The sequence below is a fragment of the Petromyzon marinus genome, chromosome 69 (genome assembly GCF_048934315.1).
Source record: "Petromyzon marinus isolate PM22_M1 ecotype Great Lakes invasive population chromosome 69, UKy_Petmar_22M1.pri1.0, whole genome shotgun sequence".
Taxonomy (NCBI): Eukaryota; Metazoa; Chordata; class Hyperoartia; order Petromyzontiformes; family Petromyzontidae; genus Petromyzon; species Petromyzon marinus.
The window spans coordinates 4,726,742-4,754,709 of NC_133735.1; the positions used below are offsets into that span (position 1 = coordinate 4,726,742).

At 54.8% G+C, this 27,968-nt stretch overlaps 1 protein-coding gene across 2 annotated transcripts; it reads right to left on the bottom strand.

Annotated features, from left to right (window-relative positions):
* Positions 1-27,968, bottom strand: BANP (BTG3 associated nuclear protein). Of its 2 annotated transcripts, none has more exons than XM_076055141.1 (12): positions 27,876-27,968; positions 22,519-22,607; positions 18,903-19,042; positions 16,256-16,473; positions 15,025-15,175; positions 12,133-12,370; positions 10,976-11,215; positions 9,427-9,636; positions 7,635-7,735; positions 6,854-6,898; positions 3,059-3,247; positions 1-597 (listed from the first exon to the last, which is right to left on the bottom strand). In XM_076055141.1, the coding sequence occupies exons 2-12, from the start codon at positions 22,571-22,573 to the stop codon at positions 388-390; spliced, it is 1,797 nt and encodes a 598-aa protein (XP_075911256.1). In that variant the 5' UTR covers positions 22,574-22,607; positions 27,876-27,968; the 3' UTR covers positions 1-387. The 2 variants fall into 2 exon arrangements, with proteins under 2 accessions (XP_075911256.1, XP_075911257.1); XM_076055142.1 differs by lacking the exon at positions 27,876-27,968 and adding an exon at positions 25,134-25,228.

The window sequence follows — 27,968 nt, forward strand, 5'->3', positions numbered from 1 at the left end:
TGGTGCCACGGCTGTGGCCGCTACCAGCACGACTTGTGATGTCATCACGACTTGTGAGGACATCACAACTTGTGATGTCATTGCAACCTGTGATGACATCGTGACCTGTGATGACATCACGACTTGTGATGACATCACGACTTGTGATGACATCACGACTTGTGATGACATCACGACTTGTGATGACATCGCGACCTGTGATGACATCACGACCGCGCTGCTGCCGCTGCTAGGATGACATCGCGACTTGCGTTGACATCACGACTTGTGATGACATCACTTGTACTGACATCACGACTTGTGATGACATCACGACCGCGCTGCTGCTGCCGCTGCTAGGATGACATCACGACTTGTGATGACATCACGACCGCGCTGCTGCCGCTGCTAGGATGACGATGATGACGATGTTGACGAGGAGGAGGAGGAGGAGGCGGGGACCTGAATATGAACGACGTTGGTCAAGGTGGTGGCGGCGGTGGTGGTGGTGGTGGTGCCGGTGGCCTCCTGGTGGATGTGAATCTGCCCGCCCTGCACCACCCCCAGGTGGGGGGACAGCACCGCCTGGAAGTCTCTCGCAGCCACTTCCATCACAGCCTGGGGGGGGGGGGGGATGGTGGGGGGGGATGGTGGGGGGGGTGGTGATGGTGGTGGGGGTGGTGATGGTAGTGGGGGTGGTGATGGTGATAGTGGTGGTGGTGATGGTGGTGGGGGTGGTGATGGTGGGGGTGGTGGTGATGTTGGTGATGGTGGTGGGGGTGGTGGTGGTGGTGGTGGTGCGGGTGGAGGTGGTGATGGTGATGGTGGTGATGGTGGTGGGGGTGGTGGTGGTGGGGGTGGTGATGGTAGTGGTGGTAGTGGTGGTGGTGATGGTGGTGATGAAGGTGGTGGTGGGGGTGGTGATGGTGGGGGGGGTGATGGTGGTGGTGGTGGTGATGAAGGTGGTGGTGGGGGTGGTGATGGTGGGGGGGGTGATGGTGGTGGTGGGGGTGGTGGTGGTGGTGGGGGTGGTGGTGGGGGTGGTGGTGGTGGTGGTGGGGGTGGTGGTGGTGGGGGTGGTGGTGGTGGGGGGGTGGTGGTGGGGGGGTGAAGTCAGTGGGTTAGAGAGTGAGCGTGCGTGTTCTTGACACTTCACGTGACCTTATAACGTGCACCTAGCCTGGCACAAGCGCTGCGGTGACGTCACCGCCACTTTGCGGAGAAAGGCGGTTATTTGTTGTTGTTTGTTGTTGTTGTGGGGAGCGGTGGGTGTAGCAGCGGTTAGCGGGGCACTGGGCTATGAGCCCTGTGTGAGTGGGTGAGCGGCTGGGTGAGTGAGTGACTGAGTGACTGTGTGACTGAGTGAGTGAGTGACTAAGTGAGTGAGTGGCTGTGTGAGTGAGTGAGTGACTGTGTGACTGAGTGAGTGACTGAGTGAGTGAGTGGCTGTGTGAGTGAGTGACTGAGTGAGTGAGTGGCTGTGTGAGTGAGTGGCTGAGTGAGTGAGTGGCTGAGTGAGTGAGTGACTGAGTGACTGTGTGACTGAGTGACTGAGTGAGTGAGTGGCTGAGTGAGTGACTGTGTGACTGAGTGAGTGAGTGACTGAGTGAGTGACTGTGTGACTGAGTGAGTGAGTGAGTGACTGAGTGAGTGAGTGACTGAGTGAGTGACTGAGTGACTGAGTGAGTGACTGTGTGACTGAGTGAGTGACTGAGTGAGTGGCTGTGTGAGTGGCTGTGTGAGTGAGTGACTGAGTGAGTGGCTGTGTGTGTGAGTGGCTGTGTGACTGAGTGGCTAAGTGAGAGGCTGAGTGAGTGAATGGCTGTGTGAGTGAGTGAGTGGTTGAGTGAGTGAGTGGCTGTGTGAGTGAGTGAGTGGCTGAGTGAGTGAGTGGCTGTGTGAGTCAGTGAGTGACTGAGTGAGTGAGTGGCTGTGTGAGTGAGTGAGTGGCTGTGTGAGTGAGTGAGTGACTGTGTGGCTGAGTGAGTGAGTGACTGAGTGAGTGAGTGGCTGTGTGAGTGAGTGGCTGTGTGAGTGGCTGTGTGGCTGAGTGAGTGAGTGACTGTTTGACTGAGTGAGTGGCTGTGTGAGTGAGTGACTGAGTGAGTGAGTGACTGAGTGAGTGGCTGAGTGAGTGAGTGACTGAGTGAGTGAGTGGCTGAGTGAGTGACTGAGTGGCTGAGTGAGTGAGTGACTGAGTGAGTGAGTGGTTGAGTGAGTGACTGTGTGACTGAGTGAGTGAGTGACTGAGTGAGTGAGTAGCTGTGTGAGTGAGTGAGTGAGTGACTGAGTGAGTGGCTGAGTGAGTGAGTGGCTGAGTGAGTGAGTGACTGAGTGACTGTGTGACTGAGTGAGTGACTGAGTGAGTGGCTGTGTGAGTGAGTGACTGAGTGAGTGAGTGGCTGTGTGAGTGAGTGAGTGACTGAGTGAGTGGCTGAGTGAGTGAGTGGCTGAGTGAGTGAGTGGCTGAGTGACTGAGTGACTGTGTGACTGAGTGAGTGAGTGACTGAGTGAGTGAGTGGCTGAGTGAGTGACTGTGTGACTGAGTGAGTGAGTGACTGAGTGAGTGACTGTGTGAGTGAGTGAGTGAGTGACTGAGTGAGTGACTGAGTGAGTGACTGAGTGACTGAGTGAGTGACTGTGTGACTGAGTGAGTGGCTGAGTGAGTGAGTGACTGAGTGAGTGGCTGAGTGAGTGAGTGGCTGTGTGAGTGAGTGACTGTCTGTGTGAGTTAGTGGCTGTGTGACTGAGTGACTGTGTGTGTGAGTGAGTGACTGTGTGACTGAGTGAGTGACTGAGTGAGTGACTGTGTGACTGAGTGAGTGGCTGAGTGAGTGAGTGACTGAGTGAGTGGCTGAGTGAGTGAGTGGCTGAGTGAGTGAGTGGCTGAGTGAGTGAGTGTGTGACTGTGTGACTGAGTGAGTGACTGTGTGACTGAGTGTGTGACTGAGTGAGTGACTGAGTGAGTGACTGTGTGACTGAGTGAGTGACTGACTGAGTGACTGTGTGACTGAGTGAGTGTATAAGAAGGAGCGGGGGGGGGGGGGTTGTGGTTGCCATCTCCTCCCCGGTCACTCACCGTGGTCACCGCTCCTCCGTCGTGGCCTCCGTCTCGGACGTCATCGCCGCCGCCGCCGCCGCTACCGCCGCCGCCGCCGCCGGCAGGCGCCAGCTGCACGTACTGCACCTGGATGGAGCCGGCCGGCAGCGTCGTGGTGCTGACGTCACCGGCAGAGCTGCTGGCATCGCCAGCCGTCACCGCGATCAGCTGCCGGGAGGGGGGGGGGGGAGAGGTACGGTACAGAAGGTACGGTACAGACGGTACGGTACAGACGGTACGGTACAAACGGTACAGTACAGAGGGTATGGTAAGGTATAGACGGCATGGTATAGACGGTACGGTACAAACGGTACGGTACAAACAGTGCGGTAAGGTATAGATGGTACGGTATAGACGGTACGGTACAGACGGTACGGTACAGACGGTACGGTACAAACGGTACAGTACAGAGGGTATGGTAAGGTATAGACGGCATGGTATAGACGGTACGGTACAGACGGTACAGTAAGGTAAAGATGGTACGGTATAGACGGTACGGTAGAGACAGTGCGGTAAGGTATAGATGGTACAGTACAAACAGTACGATACAGACGGTACGGTACAGACGGTACGGTACAGACGGTACGGTACGGTACAGACGGTACTGTACAAACAGTACGGTACAGACGGTACGGTACGGTACAGACGGTATGGTACGGTATAGACGGTACGGTACAGACGGTACGGTACAGACGGTATGGTACAAACGGTACGGTACAGAAGGTACGGTACGGTACAGACAGTACAGTACGGTACAGACGGTACAGTAAGGTAAAGATGGTACGGTATAGACGGTACGGTACAGACGGTACAGTTAGGTAAAGATGGTACGGTATAGACGGTACGGTACAGACAGTGCGGTAAGGTATAGATGATACGGTATAGACGGTACGGTACAGACGGTACAGTACGGTACAGACGGTACGGTATAGATGGTACGGTACAGACGGTACGGTACAAACGGTACAGTACAGAAGGTACGGTACGGTACAGACAGTACAGTACGGTACAGACGGTATGGTAAGGTATAGATGGTACAGTACAAACAGTACGGTACAGACGGTACGGTACAGACGGTACGGTACGGAACAGACAGTACAGTACGGTACAGACGGTACGGTAAGGTATAGATGGTACGGTACAAATAATACGGTACAGACAGTACGGTACGGTACAGATGGTACGGTAAGGTATAGATGGTACAGTACAAACAGTACGGTACAGACGGTACGGTACAGTACAGACGGTACGGTAAGATATAGATGGTACTGTACAAACAGTACGGTACAGACGGTACGGTACGGTACAGACGGTACGGTATAGATGGTACAGTACAAACAGTACGGTACAGACGGTACGGTACAGACGGTACGGTAAGGTACAGATGGTACTGTACAAACAGTACGGTACAGACGGTACGGTACGGTACAGACGGTACGGAAAGGTATAGACAGTACGGTATAGATGGTACGGTACAGACGGTACGGTACGGTACAGACGGTACGGTATAGATGGTACGGTACAGACGGTACGGTACAAACGGTACAGTACAGAAGGTACGGTACGGTACAGACAGTACAGTACGGTACAGACGGTATGGTAAGGTATAAATGGTACAGTACAAACAGTACGGTACAGACGGTACGGTACAGACGGTACGGTACGGAACAGACAGTACAGTACAGACGGTACGGTAAGGTATAGATGGTACGGTACAAATAATACGGTACAGACAGTACGGTACGGTACAGATGGTACGGTAAGGTATAGATGGTACAGTACAAACAGTACGGTACAGACGGTACGGTACAGTACAGACGGTACGGTAAGGTATAGATGGTACTGTACAAACAGTACGGTACAGACGGTACGGTACGGTACAGACGGTACGGTATAGATGGTACAGTACAAACAGTACGGTACAGACGGTACGGTACAGACGGTACGGTAAGGTACAGATGGTACTGTACAAACAGTACGGTACAGACGGTACGGTACGGTACAGACGGTACGGTAAGGTATAGACGGTACGGTATAGATGGTACGGTACAGACGGTACGGTACGGTACAGACGGTACGGTATAGACCAGACACGGGCAAAGCACAGCCCGTTGGGCTTTATAATCCGGCCCGCCGAACTTGTCCAGGTAATATTATTATTAAATTAAATTTTACCTTTCTCCTGTAATGCCCCCATTTCCCCATTAGATGGCGCACTTTGACCGGTAGTTACGACATGCTTTTGTACTTATTCTTAGTTCTTTCGGTAAAGTCACGTTGAAGGGAAACAACAAAATAATAAAATATATATAATAACAATTCTCACGACGTTTCGACCATAACACAAACGGTCGTCTTCAGGTGTGTTGGTTTGCATAAATGTATTTATTTGTAAACGGTGTATTTATTTAAGTTATAAATAAATAAATTGGGTACATACACCGTTTACAAATAAATTAATTAATGCAGGCCGACACACCTGAAGACGACCGTTTGTGTTATGGTCGAAACGTCGTGAGAATTTTTTTATTGTTTTATATATATTTTATGATTTTGTTGTTTCCCTTCAACGTGACTTTACCGAAAGAACTAAGAATATGAATTACTGCAATCACGAAAGCTTTAAATCAAATGCTTTTGTACTGTTCATGTTCGTGCAATTTTGTTATTTTGCCTTGCAAATAAATGCTTTGCTACCTGTTAAAGGCCAAATCCTTTCATGTAACGATTTTTTCACGTCATTTACAATCAGTTCATACAAACACTCCATCCATCTGTTCCTGGCCAGGCCCCTCTGTCAAATTTTAGAACCCATTGTGGCCCCCCGAGTCAAAAAAATTGCCCACCCCTGGTATAGACGGTACGGTACAGACGGTACGGTAGGGTAGAGATGGTACGGTATAGATGGTAAGGTATAGATGGTAAGGTATAGATGGTATGGTGTAGATGGTAAGGTATAGATGGTATGGTGTAGATGGTAAGGTATAGATGGTATGGTGTAGATGGTAAGGTGTAGATGGTAAGGTGTAGATGGTAAGGTGTAGATGGTAAGGTGTAGATGGTAAGGTGTAGATGGTAAGGTGTAGATGGTAAGGTGTAGATGGTATGGTATAGATGGTAAGGTATAGATGGTAAGGTGTAGATGGTAAGGTATAGATGGTATGGTATAGATGTTAAGGTATAGATGGTAAGGTACAGATGGTAAGGCATAGATGGTAATGTATAGATTGTAAGGTATAGATGGTAAGGTGTAGATGGTAAGGTATAGATGGTATGGTATAGATGGTAAGGTATAGATGGTAAGGTATAGATGGTAAGGTGTAGATGGTATGGTATAGATGGTAAGGTGTAGATGGTAAGGTATAGATGGTAAGGTATAGATGGTAAGGTATAGATGGTATGATATAGATGGTAAGGTATAGATGGTAAGGTATAGATGGTAAGGTATAGATGGTAAGGTATAGATGGTAAGGTATAGATGGTAAGGTATAGATGGTAAGGTATAGATGGTAAGGTATAGATGGTAAGGTATAGATGGTAAGGTATATATGGTATGGTATAGATGGTAAGGTATAGATGGTAAGGTATAGATGGTAAGGTATAAATGGCAAGGTATAGATGGTAAGGTATAGATTGTAAGGTATAGATGGTAAGGTATAGATGGTAAGGTATATATGGTATGGTATAAATGGCAAGGTATAGATGGTAAGGTATAGATGGTAAGGTATAGATGGTATGGTACAGACGGTACAGTACGTGAGGTGAGCGACTCACCTCCCCGTCCTGGCTGACATGCACCTGATGGATCTGGAGATTGCCCTGGGGAGAGACGCAGTGAGGGGTCACAGAGGGCACTCGCCAACTCACCCACCCACCCACCCACTCACCCACCCACCCACTCACTCACTCACCCACCCACTCACTCACCCACTCACCCACTCACTCACCCACTCACTCACTCACCCACCCACTCACTCACCCACCCATCCACTCACTCACCCACTCACCCACCCACCAGCCCACTCACCCACCCACTCACTCACTCACCCGCCCACTCACCCACTCGCCCACTCACCCACCCACTCGCCCACACACCCACCCACTCACTCACTCACCCACCCACTCACCCGCTCACCCGCCCACTCACCCGCCCACCCACCCACCCACTCATCCGCCCGCTCATCCACCCGCCCGCCCACCCGCCCGCCCACCCGCCCACTCACCCACCCACCCACTCACCCACCCACCCACTCACCCACCGACTCACTCACCCACCGACTCACTCACCCACGCACCCACTCACCCACCCACTCACCCACCCACCCACTCACCCACCCACTCACTCACTCACCCACCCACCGACCCACCCACCGACCAACCCACTCACCCACCCACCCACTCACCCACCCACCCACTCACCCACCCACCCATTCACCCACCCACCCATCCACCCACCGACCCACCCACCGACCGACCAACCCACTCACCCACCCACCCACTCACCCACCCACTCACCCACCCACCCACTCACCCACCCACCCATCCACCCACCCACCGTGGGTATGATCTGCCCATCCTCCCCGACGTGCTGGATGTGGACCTGCTGCCCGCTGGCCAGCGTGTAGCTATGCAGCTGCGTCCCCTCCCTGCAGACGCCTGACAAAGCGCGGATGGAAGGGGGTCACAGTCAGGTCGAGGGCGGTATGGGTCTCTTCCGAAGGCCATCACCGCCATCACTGCCATCACCGCCATCACCACACATCACCGCCATCACCGCCATCACCGCCATCATCGCCATCACCGCCATCACCACACATCACCGCCATCACTGCCATCACCGCCATCACCACACATCACCGCCATCACCGCCATCACCGCCATCATCGCCATCACCACCATCACCGCCATCACCACACATCACCACCATCACCACACATCACCACCATCACCACACATCACCGCCATCACCACACATCACCGCCATCACCACACATCACCGCCATCACCGCCATCATCACACATCATCGCCATCATCGCCATCACCGTCATCACCGCCATCACCACACATCACCGCCATCATCGCCATCACCGCCATCATTGTCATCACCACACATCATCGCCATCACCGCCGTCACCACACATCATCGGCAGCATCAGCATCAGCATCACCCACATCATTATCACCATCACCACCCACATCATCACTGCCAGCCGCATCATCAGCAGCACCATCATCATCACCATTACCGACATCACCACCATCACCGACATAATCACCATCACTACCACCACCACATCCACACACACCTCCTCCGCCGCCGCCACCCCCACCACCACCACCACCTCCGCCACCACCCCCACCACCACCCTCACCACCACCACCAGCACCAACACCACTACCACCACCACTACTGTCACACCCACCACCACCACTACTGCCACACCCACCACCACCACCACCCTCACCTCCTCCGCCACCACCACCACTACCGCCACCCCCACCACCACCACTACCACCACCATCACCCCCCCCACCCAACTGTCCCTCCCCACCCACCCACCCACCCTCCCACTCTGCACCCACCCCACACCCCACCCACCACCACCTACCCCACCACCAACCCGCTCCACCCACCCCACTCACTCCCTACCCACCCACCACCACCACCACCGCACCAATACTGCCACCACCACCTCCGCCACCACCACTACCGCACCACCACCACCCTCACCTCCACCCTTACCTCTACCATCACCACCACCACCACCGCCACAACCACCCTCACCTCCACCATCACCACCACCAACCTCACCTCCACCACCACCACCACCCTCACCACCACCACCACCACCACCCTCACCACCATCACCGCCTCCACCACCACCATCACCACCACCACCACCACCATCACCTCCACCATCACCGCCGCCACCACCACCACCTCCACCACCACCCTCACCTCCACCATCACCGCCACCACCACCACCACCACCACCACAACCACCTCCACCATCACCACCACCATCGCCACCACCCTCACCTCCACCATCACCGCCACCACCACCACCACCACCACCCTCACCACCAACACCACCCTCACCATCACCACCACCACCCTCACCTCCACCACCACCACTCTCACCACCAACACCGCCACCACCACCACCACCACCATCACCGCCACTACCACCACCACCACCACCACCCTCACCACCACCACCATCACCGCCACCACCACCACCATCACCGCCACTACCACCACCACCGCCACTACCACCACCACCCTCACCACCAACACCACCACCACCCTCACCACCACCACCACCAACACCACCACCACCCTCACCTCCACCATCACCGCCACCTCCGCCACCTCCGCCGCCGCCTGCTGCTGCTGCTGCGTCAGCGGCGGCTGTGCTGCGTCGTGAGAATCCCTTAACGGCGAGGCTCTGACCACGCTGCTTTCGCCGCCATGCGGTGCGGCACTTGGAGTCGATGCTCTGCTTGATGCGGTACCAGTCGCACTCGGCAATGCCGAACTTGTGGAAGAGGTGGCCTGTGTCACGGTCGGCGTGGTGGTCGTGGTGGTCGTGGTGGTGGTGGTTATTGTGGTTATCGTGGTGGTGCAGGTGGTGGTGCAGGTGGTGGTGGTGGTGGTGCAGGTGGTGGTGGTGCAGGTGGTGGTTGTTGTGGTTATCGTGGTGGTGCAGGTGGTGGTGGTGCAGGTGGTGGTGGTGGTGCAGGTGGTGGTGGTGGTTGTTGTGGTTATCGTGGTGGTGCAGGTGGTGGTGGTGCAGGTGGTGGTGGTGCAGGTGGTGGTGGTGGTTGTTGTGGTTATCGTGGTGGTGGTGGTGCAGGTGGTGGTGGTGCAGGTGGTGGTGGTGGTGCAGGTGGTGGTGGTGCAGGTGGTGGTGGTGGTGGAGGAGAGAGGGAGGTTACCATTTGTCAGCATGGAATGGGACACCCCCACTAACTACCCCCCCCCACCATCACCCCCCCCCCACCACCCACCTGTCCCTCCCCACCCACCCACTCTGCACCCACCCCACCCACCACCACCTAACCCACCCCCAACCCACTCCACCCACCCCACTCACTCCCTACCCACCCACCCACCACCACCATCCCATCAAACCCACTCCACCCACCCCACTCACTCCCTACCCACCCACCCCACTCACCCCCTACCCACCCACCCACCACCACCACCACCATCCCCTCAAACCAACTCCACCCACCCCACTCACTCCCTACCCACGATACTCACTCCCTACCCACCCACCCCACTCACCCCCAACCCACCCACCCCACTCACTCCCTACCCACCCCACTCACCCCCTACCCACCCACCCCACTCACCCCCAACCCACCCACCCCACTCACCCCCTACCCACCCACCCACCACCACCACCACCCCACACCCTCCCCCCGCACCCACACCACCACCACACCACCACCACCACCACACCACCACCACCACCTACCCCACCACCAACCCACTCCACCCACCCTACTCACCCCCTACCCACGATACTCACTCCCTACTCACCCACCACCACCACCACCTCACACCCTCCCCCCGCACCCACCACCACACCACCACCACACCACCACCACACCACCACCACCACCACACCACCACATCACACCACCACCACACCACCACCACACCACCACCACCACCACCACCTCACACCCTCCCCCCGCACCCACCACCACCACACCACACCACCACCACCACACCACCACCACCACACCACCACACCACCACACCACCACCACCACACCAACTCACACCCTCCCCCCGCACCCACCACCACCACACCACACCACCACCACCACACCACACCACCACACCACCACCACCACCACACCACACCACCACACCAACTCACAGCGGATGCCGTAGACCATGAGCGGGTCGAGCTGCTTCTTGCCGTGACGCCCGAGGCCAGACAGGTTGCTGTTGGCCTGCACCTCGCGATGGAAGAGGTGGTCCAGCAGGGTGAGCGCCATCTTCTCGGGCGTGGGACACGCGGCGGTCACGTGCAGCAGGTCGCCCGGGGTCATGGGGCAGCGCACGCGCAGCTCGGCGTTCGACTCGTCGCCCAGCCACGTGCCGTCTGGGAAATCCTCTGAGGGGAGGGGTGGGGTGGTGGGGTGGGGTGGGGTGAGGTGGGGTGGGTGGTGGGGTGGGGTGGGGTGAGTGGGTGGGTGAGTGGGTGGGTGAGTGAGTGGGTGAGTGAGTGGGTGAGTGAGTGGGTGGGTGAGTGAGTGGGTGAGTGAGTGAGTGGGTGAGTGAGTGGGTGAGTGAGTGAGTGGGTGAGTGGGTGGGTGAGTGGGTGGGTGAGTGGGTGAGTGAGTGAGTGGATGGGTGAGTGAGTGGGTGGGTGAGTGGGTGAGTGAGTGAGTGGATGGGTGAGTCAGTGGGTTGGTGAGTGAGTGAGTGAGTGGGTGGGTGGGTGAGTGGGTGAGTGAGTGGGTGGGTGAGTGAGTGGGTGAGTGGGTGAGTGAGTAGGTGGGTGAGTCAGTGGGTGGGTGAGTGAGTGAGTGGGTGAGTGAGTGAGTGGGTGGGTGAGTGGGTGAGTGAGTGAGTGAGTGGGTGAGTGAGTGGGTGAGTGGTGGGTGAGTGGGTGAGTGGGTGAGTGACTGAGTGACTGGGTGAGTGACTGGGAGAGTGACTGGGTGAGTGAGTGACTGGGTGAGTGGGTGAGTGAGTGAGTGACTGGGTGAGTGAGTGACTGGGTGAGTGTGTGACTGGGTGAGTGACTGGGTGAGTGAGTGAGTGACTGGGTGAGTGACTGAGTGACTGGGTGAGTGAGTGACTGGGTGAGTGACTGGGTGAGTGACTGGGTGAGTGAGTGACTGGGTGAGTGTGTGACTGGGTGAGCGTGTGACTGGGTGAGTGACTGGGTGAGTGAGTGAGTGACTGGGTGAGTGACTGGGTGAGTGAGTGAGTGACTGGGTGAGTGACTGGGTGAGTGAGTGAGTGACTGGGTGAGTGACTGGGTGAGTGTGTCGATCAGCTGCGCGGGCGTTCCGAGTGCCTCACCCTCGCTGTTGAGCGTGATGAGCGTCACGCTGGGGTGGAAGTTCCCACCGCTGCCACCGCCGCCCCCCACAACTCCCCGGCCGCCCCCCCCCGTGGCGGCGTCTCCTGATTGGCTGCCGGAGGGCGAGCGCAGCGCGTCGGGGCCGCCACCGCCCCCCCTCCCCTCCACCTCCTCCTCCTCATCCTCCTCCTGCTCCTCCTCATCCTCCTCCTGCTCCTCCTCATCCTCCACCTCTTCCTGTGCGCAAATGTAAACACACGCGGTCACACGAAGGCAAAGGTGCCCCGTGTAGCCTCTAGCAGGGCTGTAGGGGCAAGTGCTGTTAGTAGCAGCAGCAGTGCCCTATAGACACACAGACAAAGGTCCCCCGTGTAGCCTCTAGCAGGGCTGTAGGGGCAAGTGCTGTTAGCGAGCACCTATGAAGGCCGGCACGGCACACGAGGGGGTGGGTGGCCAGCACCACGCCCGGCCGCCTTTGTCTCCCCAGTGGCGATGTTTACTACACACCGCACCAGGTACTCATTTGAGGCTGTGTCGACCTAGGGGAGGCCCGGGACCGGTTCAGATAATCGTCACCGGTAGTGTTGGCCGTGAGCGGGAATCGAACCCGGGTCGCCGGGCTTGTAGTGCAATGCGCTAACCGCTATACTACCACTCCCCACGCATTCACACACATGTACACACACACGCACACACACACGTACACACACACACATTACACACACACACGTACACACACACGCACGTGTCAGCAAAGGTACCTGGCAAATGTACCTGGCAAATGTACCTGGCAAAGAACCAGCAAATGTACCTGGCAAAGAACCAGCAAATGTACCTGGCAAATGTACCTGGCAAAGAACCAGCAAATGTACCTGGCAAAGAGCCAGCAAATGTACCTGGCAAAGAACCAGCAAATGTACCTGGCAAAGAACCGGCAAATGTACCTGGCAAAGAACCAGCAAATGTACCTGGCAAAGAACCAGCAAATGTACCTGGCAAAGAACCAGCAAATGCACCTGGCAAAGAACCGGCAAATGTACCTGGCAAAGAACCAGCAAATGTACCTGGCAAAGAACCAGCAAATGTACCTGGCAAAGAACCAGCAAATGTACCTGGCAAAGAACCAGCAAATGCACCTGGCAAAGAACCAGCAAATGTACCTGGCAAAGAACCAGCAAATGTACCTGGCAAAGAACCAGCAAATGTACCTGGCAAAGAACCAGCAAATGTACATGGCAAAGCACCAGCAAATGTACCTGGCAAAGAATCAGCAAATGCACTTGGCAAAGAACCATCAAATGTACCTGGCAAAGAACCAGCAAATGTACCTGGCAAAACACCAGCAAATGCACCTGGCAAAGAACCAGCAAATGCACCTGGCGAAGAACCAGCAAATGTACTTGGCAAAGAACCAGCAAATGCACCTGGCAAAGAATCAGCAAATGCACCTGGCTAAGAACCAGCAAATGTACCTGGCAAAGAACCGGCAAATGTACCTGGCCAAAGAACCAGCAAATGCACCTGGCAAAGAACCAGCAAATGTAACCTGGCAAAGAACCAGCAAATGTACCTGGCAAAGAATCAGCAAATGCACCTGGCAAAGAACCAGCAAATGCACCTGGCAAAGAACCAGCAAATGCACCTGGCAAAGAACCAGCAAATGTAAGTGCCAAAGAACCAGCAAATGTACCTGGCAAAGAGCCAGCAAATGTACCTGGCAAAGAACCAGCAAATGTACCTGGCAAAGAACCAGCAAATGTACCTGGCAAAGAACCAGCAAATCCACCTGGCAAAGAACCAGCAAATGCACCTGGCAAAGAACCAGCAGATGCACCTGGCAAAGAACCAGCAAATGTACCTGGTGAAGAACCAGCAAATGCACCTGGCAAAGAACCAGCAAATGCACCTGGCAAAGAACCAGCAAATGTACCTGGCAAAGAACCAGCAAATGTACCTGGCAAAGAACCGGCAAATGTACCTGGCAAAGAAGCAGCAAATGCACCTGGCAAAGAACCAGCAAATGCACCTGGCGAAGAACCAGCAAATGTACCTGGCAAAGAACCAGCAAATGTACCTGGCAAAGAACCAGCAAATGCACCTGGCAAAGAACCAGCAAATGTACCTGGCAAAGAACCAGCAAATGTACCTGGCAAAGAACCAGCAAATGTAAGTGCCAAAGAACCAGCAAATGTACCCGGCAAAGAACCAGCAAATGTACCTAGCAAAGAACCAGCAAATGTACCTGGCAAAGAACCAGCAAATGTACCTGGCAAAGAACCAGCAAATGTACCTGGCGAAGAACCAGCAAATCCACCTGGCAAAGAACCAGCAAATGTACCTGGCAAAGAACCAGCAAATGTACCTGGCAAAGAACCAGAAAATGTACCTGGCGAAGAACCAGCAAATGTACCTGGCAAAGAACCAGCAAATGCACCTGGCGAAGAACCAGCAAATGTACCTGGCGAAGAACCAGCAAATGTACCTGGCAAAGAACCAGAAAATGTACCTGGCGAAGAACCAGCAAATGTACCTGGCAAAGAACCAGCAAATGCACCTGGCGAAGAACCAGCAAATGTACTTGGCAAAGAACCAGCAAATGCACCTGGCAAAGAACCAGCAAATGTAACCTGGCAAAGAACCAGCAAATGTACCTGGCAAAGAACCAGCAAATGTACCTGGCAAAGAACCAGCAAATGTACCTGGCAAAGAACCAGCAAATGTACCTGGCAAAGAACCAGCAAATGTACCTGGCAAAGAACCAGCAAATGTACCTGGCAAAGAACCAGCAAATGTACCTGGCAAAGAACCAGCAGATGCACCTGGCTAAGAACCAGCAAATGTACCTGGCAAAGAACCGGCAAATGCACCTGGCAAAGAACCGGCAAATGTACCTGAAGGCGGCCCACCCCCTCCGCCTCCTCCACCTCCACCGACGCCACCACTGCCTCCGCCATCGTGGCCACGGCCGCCGCCGTCACCGCCGCCGCCGACGGCTCCGGCACCTTCACCAAGACCGGGGCGTGGCGCCGGCCTGGCACAGCGCTGGCGGTGGGGAGGAGGGGGGAGCGGGCGGGGGGGGGGATGCAGAAATCAGACCGAGTCTGTGGGTCTCTATGATGAGTCTATGGGTCTCTGTTGTGTGATGAGTCTATGGGTCTCTGTGTGATGAGTCTATGGGTCTCTGCTGTGTGATGAGTCTATGGGTCTCTGCTGTGTGATGAGTCTATGGGTCTCTGCTGTGTGATGAGTCTATGGGTCTTTGCTGTGTGATGAGTCTATGGGTCTCTGTTGTGTGATGAGTCTATGGGTCTCTGTTGTGTGATGAGTCTATGGGTCTCTGCTGTGTGATGAGTCTATGGCTCTCTGCTGTGTGATGAGTCTATGGCTCTCTGCTGTGTGATGAGTCTATGGGTCTCTATGATGGGTCTGTGGGTCTCTGCTATGTGATGAGTCTATGGGTCTCTGCTGTGTGATCAGTCTATGGGTCTCTGCTGTGTGATCAGTCTATGGGTCTCTATGATGAGTCTATGGGTTTCTATGATGAGTCTATGGGTCTCTGTGTGTGATGAGTCTATGGGTCTCTATGATGAGTCTATGGGTTTCTATGATGAGTCTGTGCGTCTCTGCTGTGTGATGAGTCTGTGGATCTCTATGATGAGTCTATGGGTCTCTGTGTGTGATGAGTCTATGGGTCTCTGTGTGTGATGAGTCTGTGCGTCTCTGCTGTGTGATGAGTCTATGGGTCTCTATGATGAGTCTATGGGTCTCTATGATGAGTCTGTGCGTCTCTGCTGTGTGATGAGTCTGTGGGTCTCTATGATGAGTCTATGGGTCTCTGTGTGTGATGAGTCTATGGGTCTCTATGATGAGTCTATGGGTTTCTATGATGAGTCTGTGCGTCTCTGCTGTGTGATGAGTCTGTGGGTCTCTATGATGAGTCTATGGGTCTCTGTGTGTGATGAGTCTATGGGTCTCTGTGTGTGATGAGTCTGTGCGTCTCTGCTGTGTGATGAGTCTATGGGTCTCTATGATGAGTCTATGGGTCTCTATGATGAGTCTATGGGTCTCTATGATGAGTCTACGTCTCTCTCCCCCTCTCCCCCACCCGCGCCCAACGCCGACCTGCGAACTTTCATGGACGAGTGCGTGACGCCCCAGGGCGAGCCGGCCTGCATCGACACGGTGGGTGCCCCGACCACACTGCCGGTGGTGGCCCTGCCCAGCAGCACGAGGCTCAGCTTCTCCTCCACGTGGCCGCAGCGAGACTCCAGGGCCAGGAGGCGCGTCTCCACGGCCTCCAGCCGGACACACACCGCCTCGTGGAGACCCACCAGCAGGGCCTGCACGAGACGACGGAGGGGGGCAGACAGACAGCAGGCTGAGTCTATGGGTCTCTGCTGTGTGATGAGTCTATGGGTCTCTGCTGTGTGATGAGTCTATGGGTCTCTGCTGTGTGATGAGTCTATGGGTCTCTGCTGTGTGATGAGTCTATGGGTCTCTGCTGTGTGATGAGTCTATGGGTCTCTGCTGTGTGATGAGTCTATGGGTCTCTGCTGTGTGATGAGTCTATGGGTCTCTGCTGTGTGATGATTCTATGGGTCTCTGCTGTGTGATGAGTCTATGGGTCTCTGCTGTGTGATGAGTCTATGGGTCTCTGCTGTGTGATGAGTCTATGGGTCTCTGCTGTGTGATGAGTCTATGGGTCTCTGCTGTGTGATGAGTCGATGGGTCTCTGCTGTGTGATGAGTCTATGGGTCTCTGCTGTGTGATGAGTCTATGGGTCTCTGCTGTGTGATGAGTCTATGGGTCTCTGCTGTGTGATGAGTCTATGGGTCTCTGCTGTGTGATGAGTCTATGGGTCTCTGCTGTGTGATGAGTCTATGGGTCTCTGCTGTGTGATGAGTTTATGGGTCTCTATGATGAGTCTATGGGTCTCTATGATGAGTCTATGGCTCTCTGCTGTGTGATGAGTCTATGGGTCTCTGCTGTGCGATGAGTCTTTGGGTCTCTGCTGTGCGATGAGTCTATGGGTCTCTGCTGTGTTATGAGTCTATGGGTCTCTGCTGTGTGATGAGTCTACGGCTCTCTGCTGTGTGATGAGTCTATGGCTCTCTGCTGTGTGATGAGTCTATGGCTCTCTGCTGTGTGATGAGTCTATGGGGCTCTGCTGTGTGATGAGTCTATGGGGCTCTGCTGTGTGATGAGTCTATGGGTCTCTGCTGTGTGATGAGTCTGTGGGTCTCTGCTGTGTGATGAGTCTGTGGGTCTCTGCTGTGTGATGAGTCTATGGGTCTCTGCTGTGTGATGAGTCTATGGGTCTCTGCTGTGTGATGAGTCTATGGGTCTCTGCTGTGTGATGAGTCTATGGGTCTCTGCTGTGTGATGAGTCTATGGGTCTCTGCTGTGTGATGAGTCTATGGGTCTCTGCTGTGTGATGAGTCTGTGGGTCTCTGCTGTGTGGTGAGACTATGGGTCTCTGCTGTGTGATGAGTCTATGGCTCTCTGCTGTGTGATGAGTCTATGGGTCTCTGCTGTGTGATGAGTCTGTGGCTCTCTGCTGTGTGATGAGTCTATGGGTCTCTGCTGTGTGATGAGTTTATGGGTCTCTATGATGAGTCTATGGGTCTCTATGATGAGTCTATGGCTCTCTGCTGTGTGATGAGTCTATGGGTCTCTGCTGTGTGATGAGTCTATGGCTCTCTGCTGTGTGATGAGTCTATTGGTCTCTGCTGTGTGATGAGTCTATGGGTCTCTGCTGTATGATGAGTCTATGGCTCTCTGCTGTGTGATGAGTCTATGGCTCTCTGCTGAGTGATGAGTCTATGGGTCTCTCTGTGTGATGAGTCTATGGGTCTCTATGATGAGTCTATGGGTCTCTATGATGAGTCTATGGGTCTCTGCTGTGTGATGAGTCTATGGGTCTCTATGATGAGTCTATGGCTCTCTGCTGAGTGATGAGTCTATGGGTCTCTATGATGAGTCTATGGGTCTCTATGATGAGTCTATGGGTCTCTGCTGTGTGATGAGTCTATGGGTCTCTATGATGAGTCTATGGGTCTCTATGATGAGTCTATGGGTCTCTATGATGAGTCTATAGGTCTCTGCTGTGTGATGAGTCTATGGGTCTCTGCTGTATGATGAGTCTATGGCTCTCTGCTGTGTGATGAGTCTATGGCTCTCTGCTGAGTGATGAGTCTATGGGTCTCTCTGTGTGATGAGTCTATGGGTCTCTATGATGAGTCTATGGGTCTCTATGATGAGTCTATGGGTCTCTGCTGTGTGATGAGTCTATGGGTCTCTATGATGAGTCTATGGCTCTCTGCTGAGTGATGAGTCTATGGGTCTCTATGATGAGTCTATGGGTCTCTGCTGTGTGATGAGTCTATGGGTCTCTATGATGAGTCTATGGGTCTCTATGATGAGTCTATGGGTCTCTATGATGAGTCTATAGGTCTCTGCTGTGTGATGAGTCTATGGGTCTCTATGATGAGTCTATGGGTCTCTATGATGAGTCTATGGGTCTCTATGATGAGTCTATGGCTCTCTGCTGTGTGATGAGTCTATGGGTCTCTATGATGAGTCTATGGGTCTCTATGATGAGTCTATGGGTCTCTGCTGTGTGATGAGTCTACGGCTCTCTGCTGTATGAGAAGTCTATGGGTCTCTATGATGAGTCTATGGGTCTCTATGATGAGTCTATGGGTCTCTATGATGAGTCTATGGGTCTCTATGATGAGTCTATGGGTCTCTGCTGTGTGATGGTTCTGACCCTGAGGCTGGCGTCGTCCGTGACCTCTCCGCCGGGGCCGGCGAAGATTTGGAGGCGCGGGCGCTTGGGCGGCGGCTCCGCCGGTGCCGCCATCGCTGTGACGGCGTTACCGTCGCTGTGGGGCGCTACCAGCTCCTCCGCTGGTCGCGACACACACGGAGAGAGACACACACGCACACACAGTCACACACACACACACAGTCACACACTCACACAGTCACACACGCACACAGTCACACACACACAGTCACACACACACACAGTCACACACGCACACAGTCACACACACACACAGTCACACACTCACACAGTCACACACGCACACAGTCACACACACACAGTCACACCCGCACACAGTCACACCCACACACAGTCACACACACACAGTCACACACGCACACAGTCACACACGCACACAGTCACACACACACACACAGTCACACACACACAGTCACACACAGTCACACACAAACACAGTCACACACACAGTCACACACACGGAGAGAGACACACGCGCACAGTCACACACACAATCACACACACGGAGAGACACACACACCCAGTCACACACACATACAGTCACACAGTCACACACAGTCACACACAGTCACACACAGTCACACACACACAGTCACACACACGGAGAGAGACACACGCGCACAGTCACACACACAATCACACACACGGAGAGACACACACACCCAGTCACACACACATACAGTCACACAGTCACACACAGTCACACACAGTCACACACAGTCACACACACACAGTCACACACAACAACACCCATGGTGAATTTACAAACGTAGACATAACTTCAACCGAGAAGATGGATTCAAATTGAGCAATCATTGGAAAGATGTGCTTGACCATATTAAACCTCATCCGCTACTCTCCCCCGCCCCGCGTCTCCCCCCCCCATCCGTGGCTCCGATGTTCTTCATTTTCATTCCCACCCTGCCTCCTCCCCCTCCTCTTACCCTATATAACAGTCTATCACCACAAACAGCTCTCTCCACAGTTATTTTGTTGTGCCCTTTTCACAACCTGATGAAGGAAGCTTGTGTTGCCTCCGAAACGTCGTGATTTAATTGAGTTGTTTTCATTTATTTTAATTTTATTGTTTTTACCCTACGTGACTTTGCCGAAAAAAACAAAACGAAGAGTATGAATCCTTGCAGTCAAAAAAGCTTCAAATCTAGAATTAGGTAGGGGGTTGTTTTTATGCTGGACAGTCACACGCACATAGTCACACACACAGTCACACAGTCACACACAGTCACACACAGTCACACACACACACAGTCACACACACAAAGTCACACACACACAGTCACACATATACACAGTCACACACACACACACAGTCACACACATACACAGTCACACAAAGACAATGATCCCCCATATAGCCGTAACAGACTGTAGGGGCAAGTGCTGTTAGCGAGCACCTATGAAGGCCGGAACGGTACACGAGGGGGTGGGTGGCCAGCACCACGCCCGACCGCCTTTGTCTCCCTAGTGGCAATGTTTACACACCGCACCAGGTACTCATTTGAGGCTGAGTCGACCTAGGAGAGGCCCGGGACCGGTTCAGATAATCATCGCTGGTGTTGGCCGTGAGCGGGAATCGAACCCGGGTCGCCAGGTTCATAGCGCAGCGCGCTAACCGCTACACTATCGCTCCAGTCACAGTCACACACACAGTCACACACACACACAGTCACACACACAGTCACACACAACCTCACACACACACAACAACAACACAACAACCGCCATTCGCCACTAAGTGGCGGTGACGTCACCACGACGCTTGTGCCAGGCCATGTGCACCTCGAGGCCACGTGAAGTGTCGAACGCCCGCGGGCAGGAGGTCACGGGGCAGACCCAGGTGCCACGGGTCGACTGACTAAGATGACTGGCTGATGCACCACCTGTGCCCCCTACTGTGCCAACCTGCTGTGCTTTAACCACCCGGTGCTCCGCTCGTTGTTGTGAGCGTCGCTCCTCCGCCCTCCGTTGTTGTTGGAGGGCGACTGGCTCCAACTGCCCAATAGCAGCATCCTTCACGAGCCTCCTCCACAGAGGCCGATCTTGAAACCGCTGGTACCAGTCATCGGCAAGTCCACTCAGCTCCACGTCCTCCTGTACCACATCACTCCATCTCTTCGCTAGCCCGTGCCGCGCCCGTTTAGCTCCCTCGATCCAGCCGAACAGAAGCTGTTTCGGCATGCGGTGGCTGGGCATGCGGGCTACAGGACCCAGCCAACGCAGCCTTGTCTGCCGGAGCTCACCGATGGGACCTTGCCCAGATCTTTCAAGGATTTGTGAGCTCCTCACACAATCCAGCCTGGTTAAACCCAGGATGGATCGTAGGCAGGCCAGCCTAAATGTTTCCAACCGGCGAAGATGCTCCATTAAGGGGGTCCACGTTTCGCAAGCGTAGAGAAGGGAGGGAATGACCGTGGCCGAGAAGACCTGAAGCTTAGTGCGGAGCGACAGACCAGGTAGCTTCCACACAGCGTTACGCAACCGATGAAAAGATATTGCCGCTCGACTGATTCGGAGTGAGACCTCTGCTGTTAAACTGGAGCCGGTCATAAGCACACTGCCCAGGTATGGGAAACTCTCCACTCTCTCCACAACTGCCCCATCACCGATTGGGAGTTGTGGGGGTGGAGTGTCCGATGGTTCAAAATACCCAGGCAGGTGCTTAGTTTTGGTGGGGCTGATGGTAAGGCCCCATCTCTTAGTGGCACGCTCCAGTCTCAGCAGCAGTGTCTCCAACCCCTCTGAATGAGCAGCTATTACCAAATCATCGGCATACATAACGTGGTTGAGCAATAGTCACACACACACAGTCACACACAGTCACACACAGTCACACACAGTCACACACACACAGTCACACACACACAGTCACACACAGACAGACACATACAGACACACAGTCACACACACAGTCACACACACAGTCACACACACAGTCACACACACACACAGTCACACACACACAGACACACACACACAGTCAGTCACACACACACACAGTCACACACAAAAAACAAAGAGAAAGATCCCCCATATAGCCTTAACAGACTGTAGGGGCAAGTGCTGTTAGCGAGCACCTATGAAGGCCGGAACGGTACACGAGGGGGTGGGTGGCCAGCACCACGCCCGACCGCCTTTGTCTCCCTAGTGGCAATGTTTACACACCGCACCAGGTACTCATTTGAGGCTGAGTCGACCTAGGGGAGGCCCGGGACCGGTTCAGATAATCGTCACTGGTGTTGGCCGTGAGCGGGAATCGAACCCGGGTCGCCAGGTTCATAGCGCAGCGCGCTAACCGCTACACTATCGCTCCCCACACACACACAGTCACACACACACACAGTCACACACAGACACACAGTCACACACACACAGTCACACACACACAGTCACACACACAGTCACACACACACAGTCACACACACACAGTCACACACACACAGTCACACACACACGCAGTCACACACACACACAGTCACACACACGCACACAGTCACACACACACACAGTCACACACACACAGTCACACACACAGTCACACACACACACAGTCACACACCGCTGTGTCCCGTGTTGATGCCGGACACGGCCATGTTGATCACGTCCTCCATCATCTTCTCCTCCGCCAGCACCCGCCGCCCTCAACGGCTGCGATTCGCACGCAGACAGCGGATACAGAGATAGCCTACTACTCCTGTGTGGCCACGGTGGCTGGGAGATGTTGACTACCTCGCCTGGTAGGCAGGAGGTCTATGTGGAGTCTGCGTCTCTCATCATCATCACGGTGGCTGAGATGTTGACTACCTCGCCTGGTACACAGGAGGTCTATGTGGAGTCTGTGTCTCTCTCATCATCATCATCACGGTGGCTATGAGATGTTGACTACCTCGCCTGGTCTACAGGAGGTCTATGTGGAGTCTGTGTCTCTCTCATCATCATCATCACGGTGGCTATGAGATGTTGACTACCTCGCCTGGTCTACAGGTCTATGTGGAGTCTGCGTCTCTCATCATCACGGTGGCTATGAGATGTTGACTACCTCGCCTGGTTTAAAGGTCTATGTGGAGTCTGCGTCTCTCTCTCATCATCACAGTGGCTAGATGTTGACTACCCCGCTTGGTATACAGGTCTATGTGGAGTCTGCGTCTCTCTCTCTCATCGTCATCATCACGGTGGCTATGAGATGTTGACTACCTCGCCTGGTGTACAGGAGGTCTATGTGGAGTCTGCGTCTCTCATCATCATCATCACGGTGGCTGGGAGATGTAGACTACGTCGCCTGGTAGGCAGGAGGTCGTGGGTTCCATTCCGACCCCTGACACCTGCTGCTGTCTATGTGGAGTTTGCGTCTCTATCATCATCATCACGGTGGCTGGGAGATGTTGACTACCTCGCCTGGTCTCCAGGAGGTCGTGGGTTCGATCCCGACCCTGACGATGCCAGGTTGCTGTGTATTTGGAGTCTGCGTCTCTCTCTCATCATCACGGTGGCTATGAGATGTTAACTACCTCGCGTGGTCTACAGGAGGTCTATGTGGAGTCTGCGTCTCTCTCTCATCATCACGGTGGCTATGAGATGTTGACTACCTCGCCTGGTCTACAGGTCTATGTGGAGTCTGCGTCTCTCTCATCATCATCACGGTGGCTATGAGATGTTGACTACCTCGCCTGGTCTACAGGTCTATGTGGAGTCTGTGTCTCTCTCTCATCATCACGGTGGCTAGGAGATGTTAATGGCTGCTGCCATAAATATCCACGATGATGATGATATCAGCCAGTTGGTTGAGCTGATATCCATTTGTCCTGGCCAGATCGCTTTTGAACAAAGCGCTACACAGCAGCTCAGTAGTGACTTACAACAGGTAACATGAACATTGATTAGTGTTTAGTTTAGTCCTTGGGTCTGTGTGTCTCTGTGGATATCTATGGGTCTCTATGTATCTCTATGGGTCTATGTGTCTCTCTGTGTCTGTGGGTATGTGTGTGTCTCTGTGTGTCTGTGTCTCTGTGTGTGTCTGTCTCTGCGTATCTCTGCGTGTGTCTGTCTCTGCGTATCTGTGTGTGTGTCTCTGTGGGCCTCTGTGTGGGTCTCTGTGGGTCTATGTGTTTCTGTGTGTCTCTGTGGGTCTCTGTGTGTGTGTCTGTGTCACTGCGTGTTTGTATCTGTGTGTGTCTCTGTGGGTCTGTGTGTCTCTGTGGGTCTGTGTGTGTCTGTGTGTCTCTGTGTGTGTCTGTGTGTGTCTCTGTGGGTCTGTGTGTCTGTGTGTGTCTCTGTGGGTCTGTGTGTGTCTGTGTGTCTGTGTGTGTCTCTGTGGGTCTGTGTCTCTGTGTGTCTCTGTGGGTCTGTGTGTCTCTGTGTGTCTGTGTGTCTCTGCGTGTTTGTGTGTCTCTGTGTGTGTCTCTGTGGGTCTGTGTGTCTCTGTGTCTCTGTGTGCCTGTGTGTGTCTCTGTGTCTCTGTGTGTCTCTGTGTGTCTCTGTGTGTCTGTGTGTGTCTCTATGTGTCTCTGTGTCTGTGTGTGTCTGTGTATGTCTGTGTGTGTCTGTGTGTGTCTCTATGTGTCTCTGTGTGTCTGTGTGTGTCTCTGTGCGTCTGTGTATCTCTGTGTGTCTGTGGGTCTGTGGGGGTCTCTGTGTGTCTGTGTGTGTGTCTGTGTGTGTCTGTGTGTGTCTGTGGGTCTGTGGGGGTCTCTGTGTGTCTCTGTGTCTCTGTGGGGGCCTCTGTGTGTCTCTGTGGGTCTGTGTATCTCTGTGTGTCTGTGTGTCTCTGTGTGTGTCTGTGTGTGTCTCTGTGTCTCTGTGTGTGTCTGTGTGTCTCTGTGTGTCTGTGTGTGTCTGTGTGTGTCTGTGGGGGTCTCTGTGTGTCTGTGTGTCTGTGTGTGTCTGTGGGTCTGTGGGGGTCTCTGTGTGTGTCTGTGTGTCTCTGTCTGTGTGTCTCTGTGTGTGTCTGTCTGTGTGTCTGTGTGTGTCTGTCTGTGTGTGTCTGTGTGTGTCTGTATCTCTGTGTGTCTCTGTGTGTGTGTCTGTGTGTCTGTGTGTGTCTCTGTGTGTCTGTGTGTGTCTGTGTGTCTCTGTGTGTGTCTGTGTGTGTGTCTGTGTGTCTCTGTGTCTGTGTGTGTCTCTGTGTCTGTGTGTGTCTCTGTGTCTCTGTGTCTGTGTGTGCCAGGCCACGTGCACCTCAACTCCGATCCCCCCCCCTCCATCCCTCCCACACACGGGGGGGGGGGGTGACCAGCACCACCACGCCCGGCCGTCTTTGTCTCTCCCCCCACACCTCCAGTGGCGATGTTGACAACACAAACCACCGCACCAGATACAACTCATGTTGAGGGGAGAGGCCACGGGGAGATGGAGTGGAGAGGGGGAGATGGAGGGGAGATGGAATGGAGATGGTGGGGAGATGGAGTGGAGAGGGGGAGATGGAGGGGAGATGGAATGGAGATGGTGGGGAGATGGAGTGGAGAGGGGGAGATGGTGGGGAGATGGAGGGGAGATGGTGGGGAGAGATGGAGGGGAGAGGGGGAGATGGAGGGGAGATGGAATGGAGATGGTGGGGAGAGGGGGAGATGGAGGGGAGATGGTGGGGAGATGGGGAGATGGAGGGGAGATGGTGGGGAGAGATGGAGGGGGAGATGGAGTGGAGAGGGGGAGATGGAGGGGAGATGGAATGGAGATGTTGGGGAGAGGGGGAGATGGTGGGGAGAGATGGAGGGGAGATGGCATGGAGATGGTGGGGAGATGGTGGGGAGAGGGGGAGATGGAGGGGAGATGGTGGGGAGATGGAGGGGAGATGGTGGGGAGAGATGGTGGGGAGAGGGGGAGATGGAGGGGAGATGGTGGGGTGAGATGGAGGGGAGATGGAGGGGAGAGGGGGAGATGGAGGGGAGATGGTGGGGAGAGATGGAGGGGAGATGGAGGGGAGAGGGGGAGATGGAGGGGAGATGGAATGGAGATGGTGGGGAGATGGTGGGGAGAGATGGAGGGGAGATGGGGAGATGGTGGGGGGAGATGGAGGGGAGATGGAATGGAGATGGTGGGGAGATGGTGGGGAGAGATGGAGGGGAGAGGGGGAGATGGAGGGGAGATGGTGGGGAGATGGTGGGGAGATGGAGGGGAGAGGGGGAGATGGAGGGGAGATGGTGGGGAGATGGAGGGGAGATGGAGGGGAGAGGGGGAGATGGAGGGGAGAGGGGGAGATGATGGGGAGAGGGGGAGATGGTGGGGATGGTGGGGAGACGGTGGGGAGATGGTGGGGAGATGGTGGGGAGAGATGGAGGGGAGATGGAGGGGAGAGGGGGAGATGGAGGGGAGATTATGGGGAGATGGAGGGGAGATGGTGGGGAGAGGGGGAGATAGTGGGGAGATGGTCGGGAGACGGTGGGGAGACGGTGGGGAGATGGAGGGGAGAGGGGGAGATGGAGGGGAGATGGTGGGGGGAGATGGAGGGGAGATGATGGGGAGAGGGGGAGATGGTGGGGAGACGGTGGGGAGATGGTGGGGAGATGGTGGGGAGATGGTGGGGAGATGGTGGGGAGATGGAGGGGAGATGGAGGGGAGATGGTGGGGAGATGGTGGGGAGATGGAGGGGAGAGGGGGAGATGGAGGGGAGATGGTGGGGAGATGGTGGGGAGATGGAGGGGAGATGGAGGGGAGAGGGGGAGATGGAGGGGAGATTATGGGGAGATGGAGGGGAGATGGTGGGGAGAGGGGGAGATAGTGGGGAGATGGTCGGGAGACGGTGGGGAGACGGTGGGGAGATGGAGGGGAGAGGGGGAGATGGAGGGGAGATGGTGGGGGGAGATGGAGGGGAGAGGGGGAGATGGAGGGGAGATGGAATGGAGATGATGGGGAGATGGAGGGGAGATGGTGGGGAGATGTAGGGGAGATGGAGGGAAGATGGTGGGGAGATGGAGGGGAGAGGGCGAGATGGAGGGGAGAGGGGGAGACGGTGGGGAGAGGGGGAGATGGTGGGGAGATGGAGGGGAGAGGGGGAGATGGAGGGGAGATGGAATGGAGATGGTGGGGAGAGATGGAGGGGAGATGGAGGGGAGAGGGGGAGATGGTGGGGATGGTGGGGAGATGGTGGGGAGAGGGGGAGATGGTGGGGAGATGGTGGGGAGAGGGGGAGATGGTGGGGAGAGGGGGAGATGGTGGGGAGAGGGGGAGATGGAGGAGAGATGGAGGGGAGATGATGGGGAGATGGTGGGGAGAGGGGGAGATGGTGGGGAGATGGTGGGGAGAGGGGGAGATGGTGGGGAGAGGAGGAGATGGTGGGGATGGTGGGGAGATGTGGAGATGGTGGGGAGAGGGGGAGATGGTGGGGAGATGGTGGGGATGATGGGGAGATGGTGGGGAGAGGGGGAGATGGTGGGGAGATGGTGGGGAGAGGGGGAGATGGTGGGGAGAGGGGGAGATGGTGGGGATGGTGGGGAGATGTGGAGATGGTGGGGAGAGGGGGAGATGGTGGGGAGATGGTGGGGATGATGGGGAGATGGTGGGGAGAGGGGGAGATGGTGGGGAGACGAGAGATTGAGAAGAGCGAGGCGAGAGAATGAGTTGAGAATGAGAGAATGAGGGAATGAGTTGAGAATGAGAGAATGAGTTGAGAATGAGAAAATGAGTTGAGAATGAGAAAATTATTTGAGAATTAATTGAGAATGAGAGAGAATGAGTTGAGAAATGAGAGAGAATGAATTGAGAATTAGAGAATGAGTTGTGAATGCGAGAGAATGAGTTGAGTATGCGAGAGAATGCGTTGAAAATGAGAGAATGCGTTGAGAATGAGAGAATGAGTTAAGAATGCGAGAGAATGAGTTAAGAATGAGTTGAGAATGAGAGTGAATGAGAGGTAATGAGTTGAGAATGAGGGTGTAGTCGTGAGTGAGGCGACTGAAGGCGGCTTTTGGCGGGAGGGGTCACCTCAAGTCTCGCGGCGGAACGGGAGCGGTGATGGCCGCCGTCTCCTCGCGAGAGTCTCTGCAGGGCCCCGAGCCCCGCCCCTTCATTCCAACG

Bases quoted from the DNA above. Each gene is read 5' to 3' on its own strand.
- BANP (XM_076055141.1), bottom strand. From the start codon at position 22,573: ATGATGGAGGACGTGATCAACATGGCCGTGTCCGGCATCAACACGGGA. The intron at 12,371-15,024 runs GTACATTTGCCG...ATTTGCGCACAG, and splicing joins AGGGGGTGGGCCGCCTTCAG to GAAGAGGTGGAGGATGAGGA. The intron at 9,637-10,975 runs GTGAGTTGGTGT...ACCGTGACACAG, and splicing joins CATGGTCTACGGCATCCGCT to GCCACCTCTTCCACAAGTTC.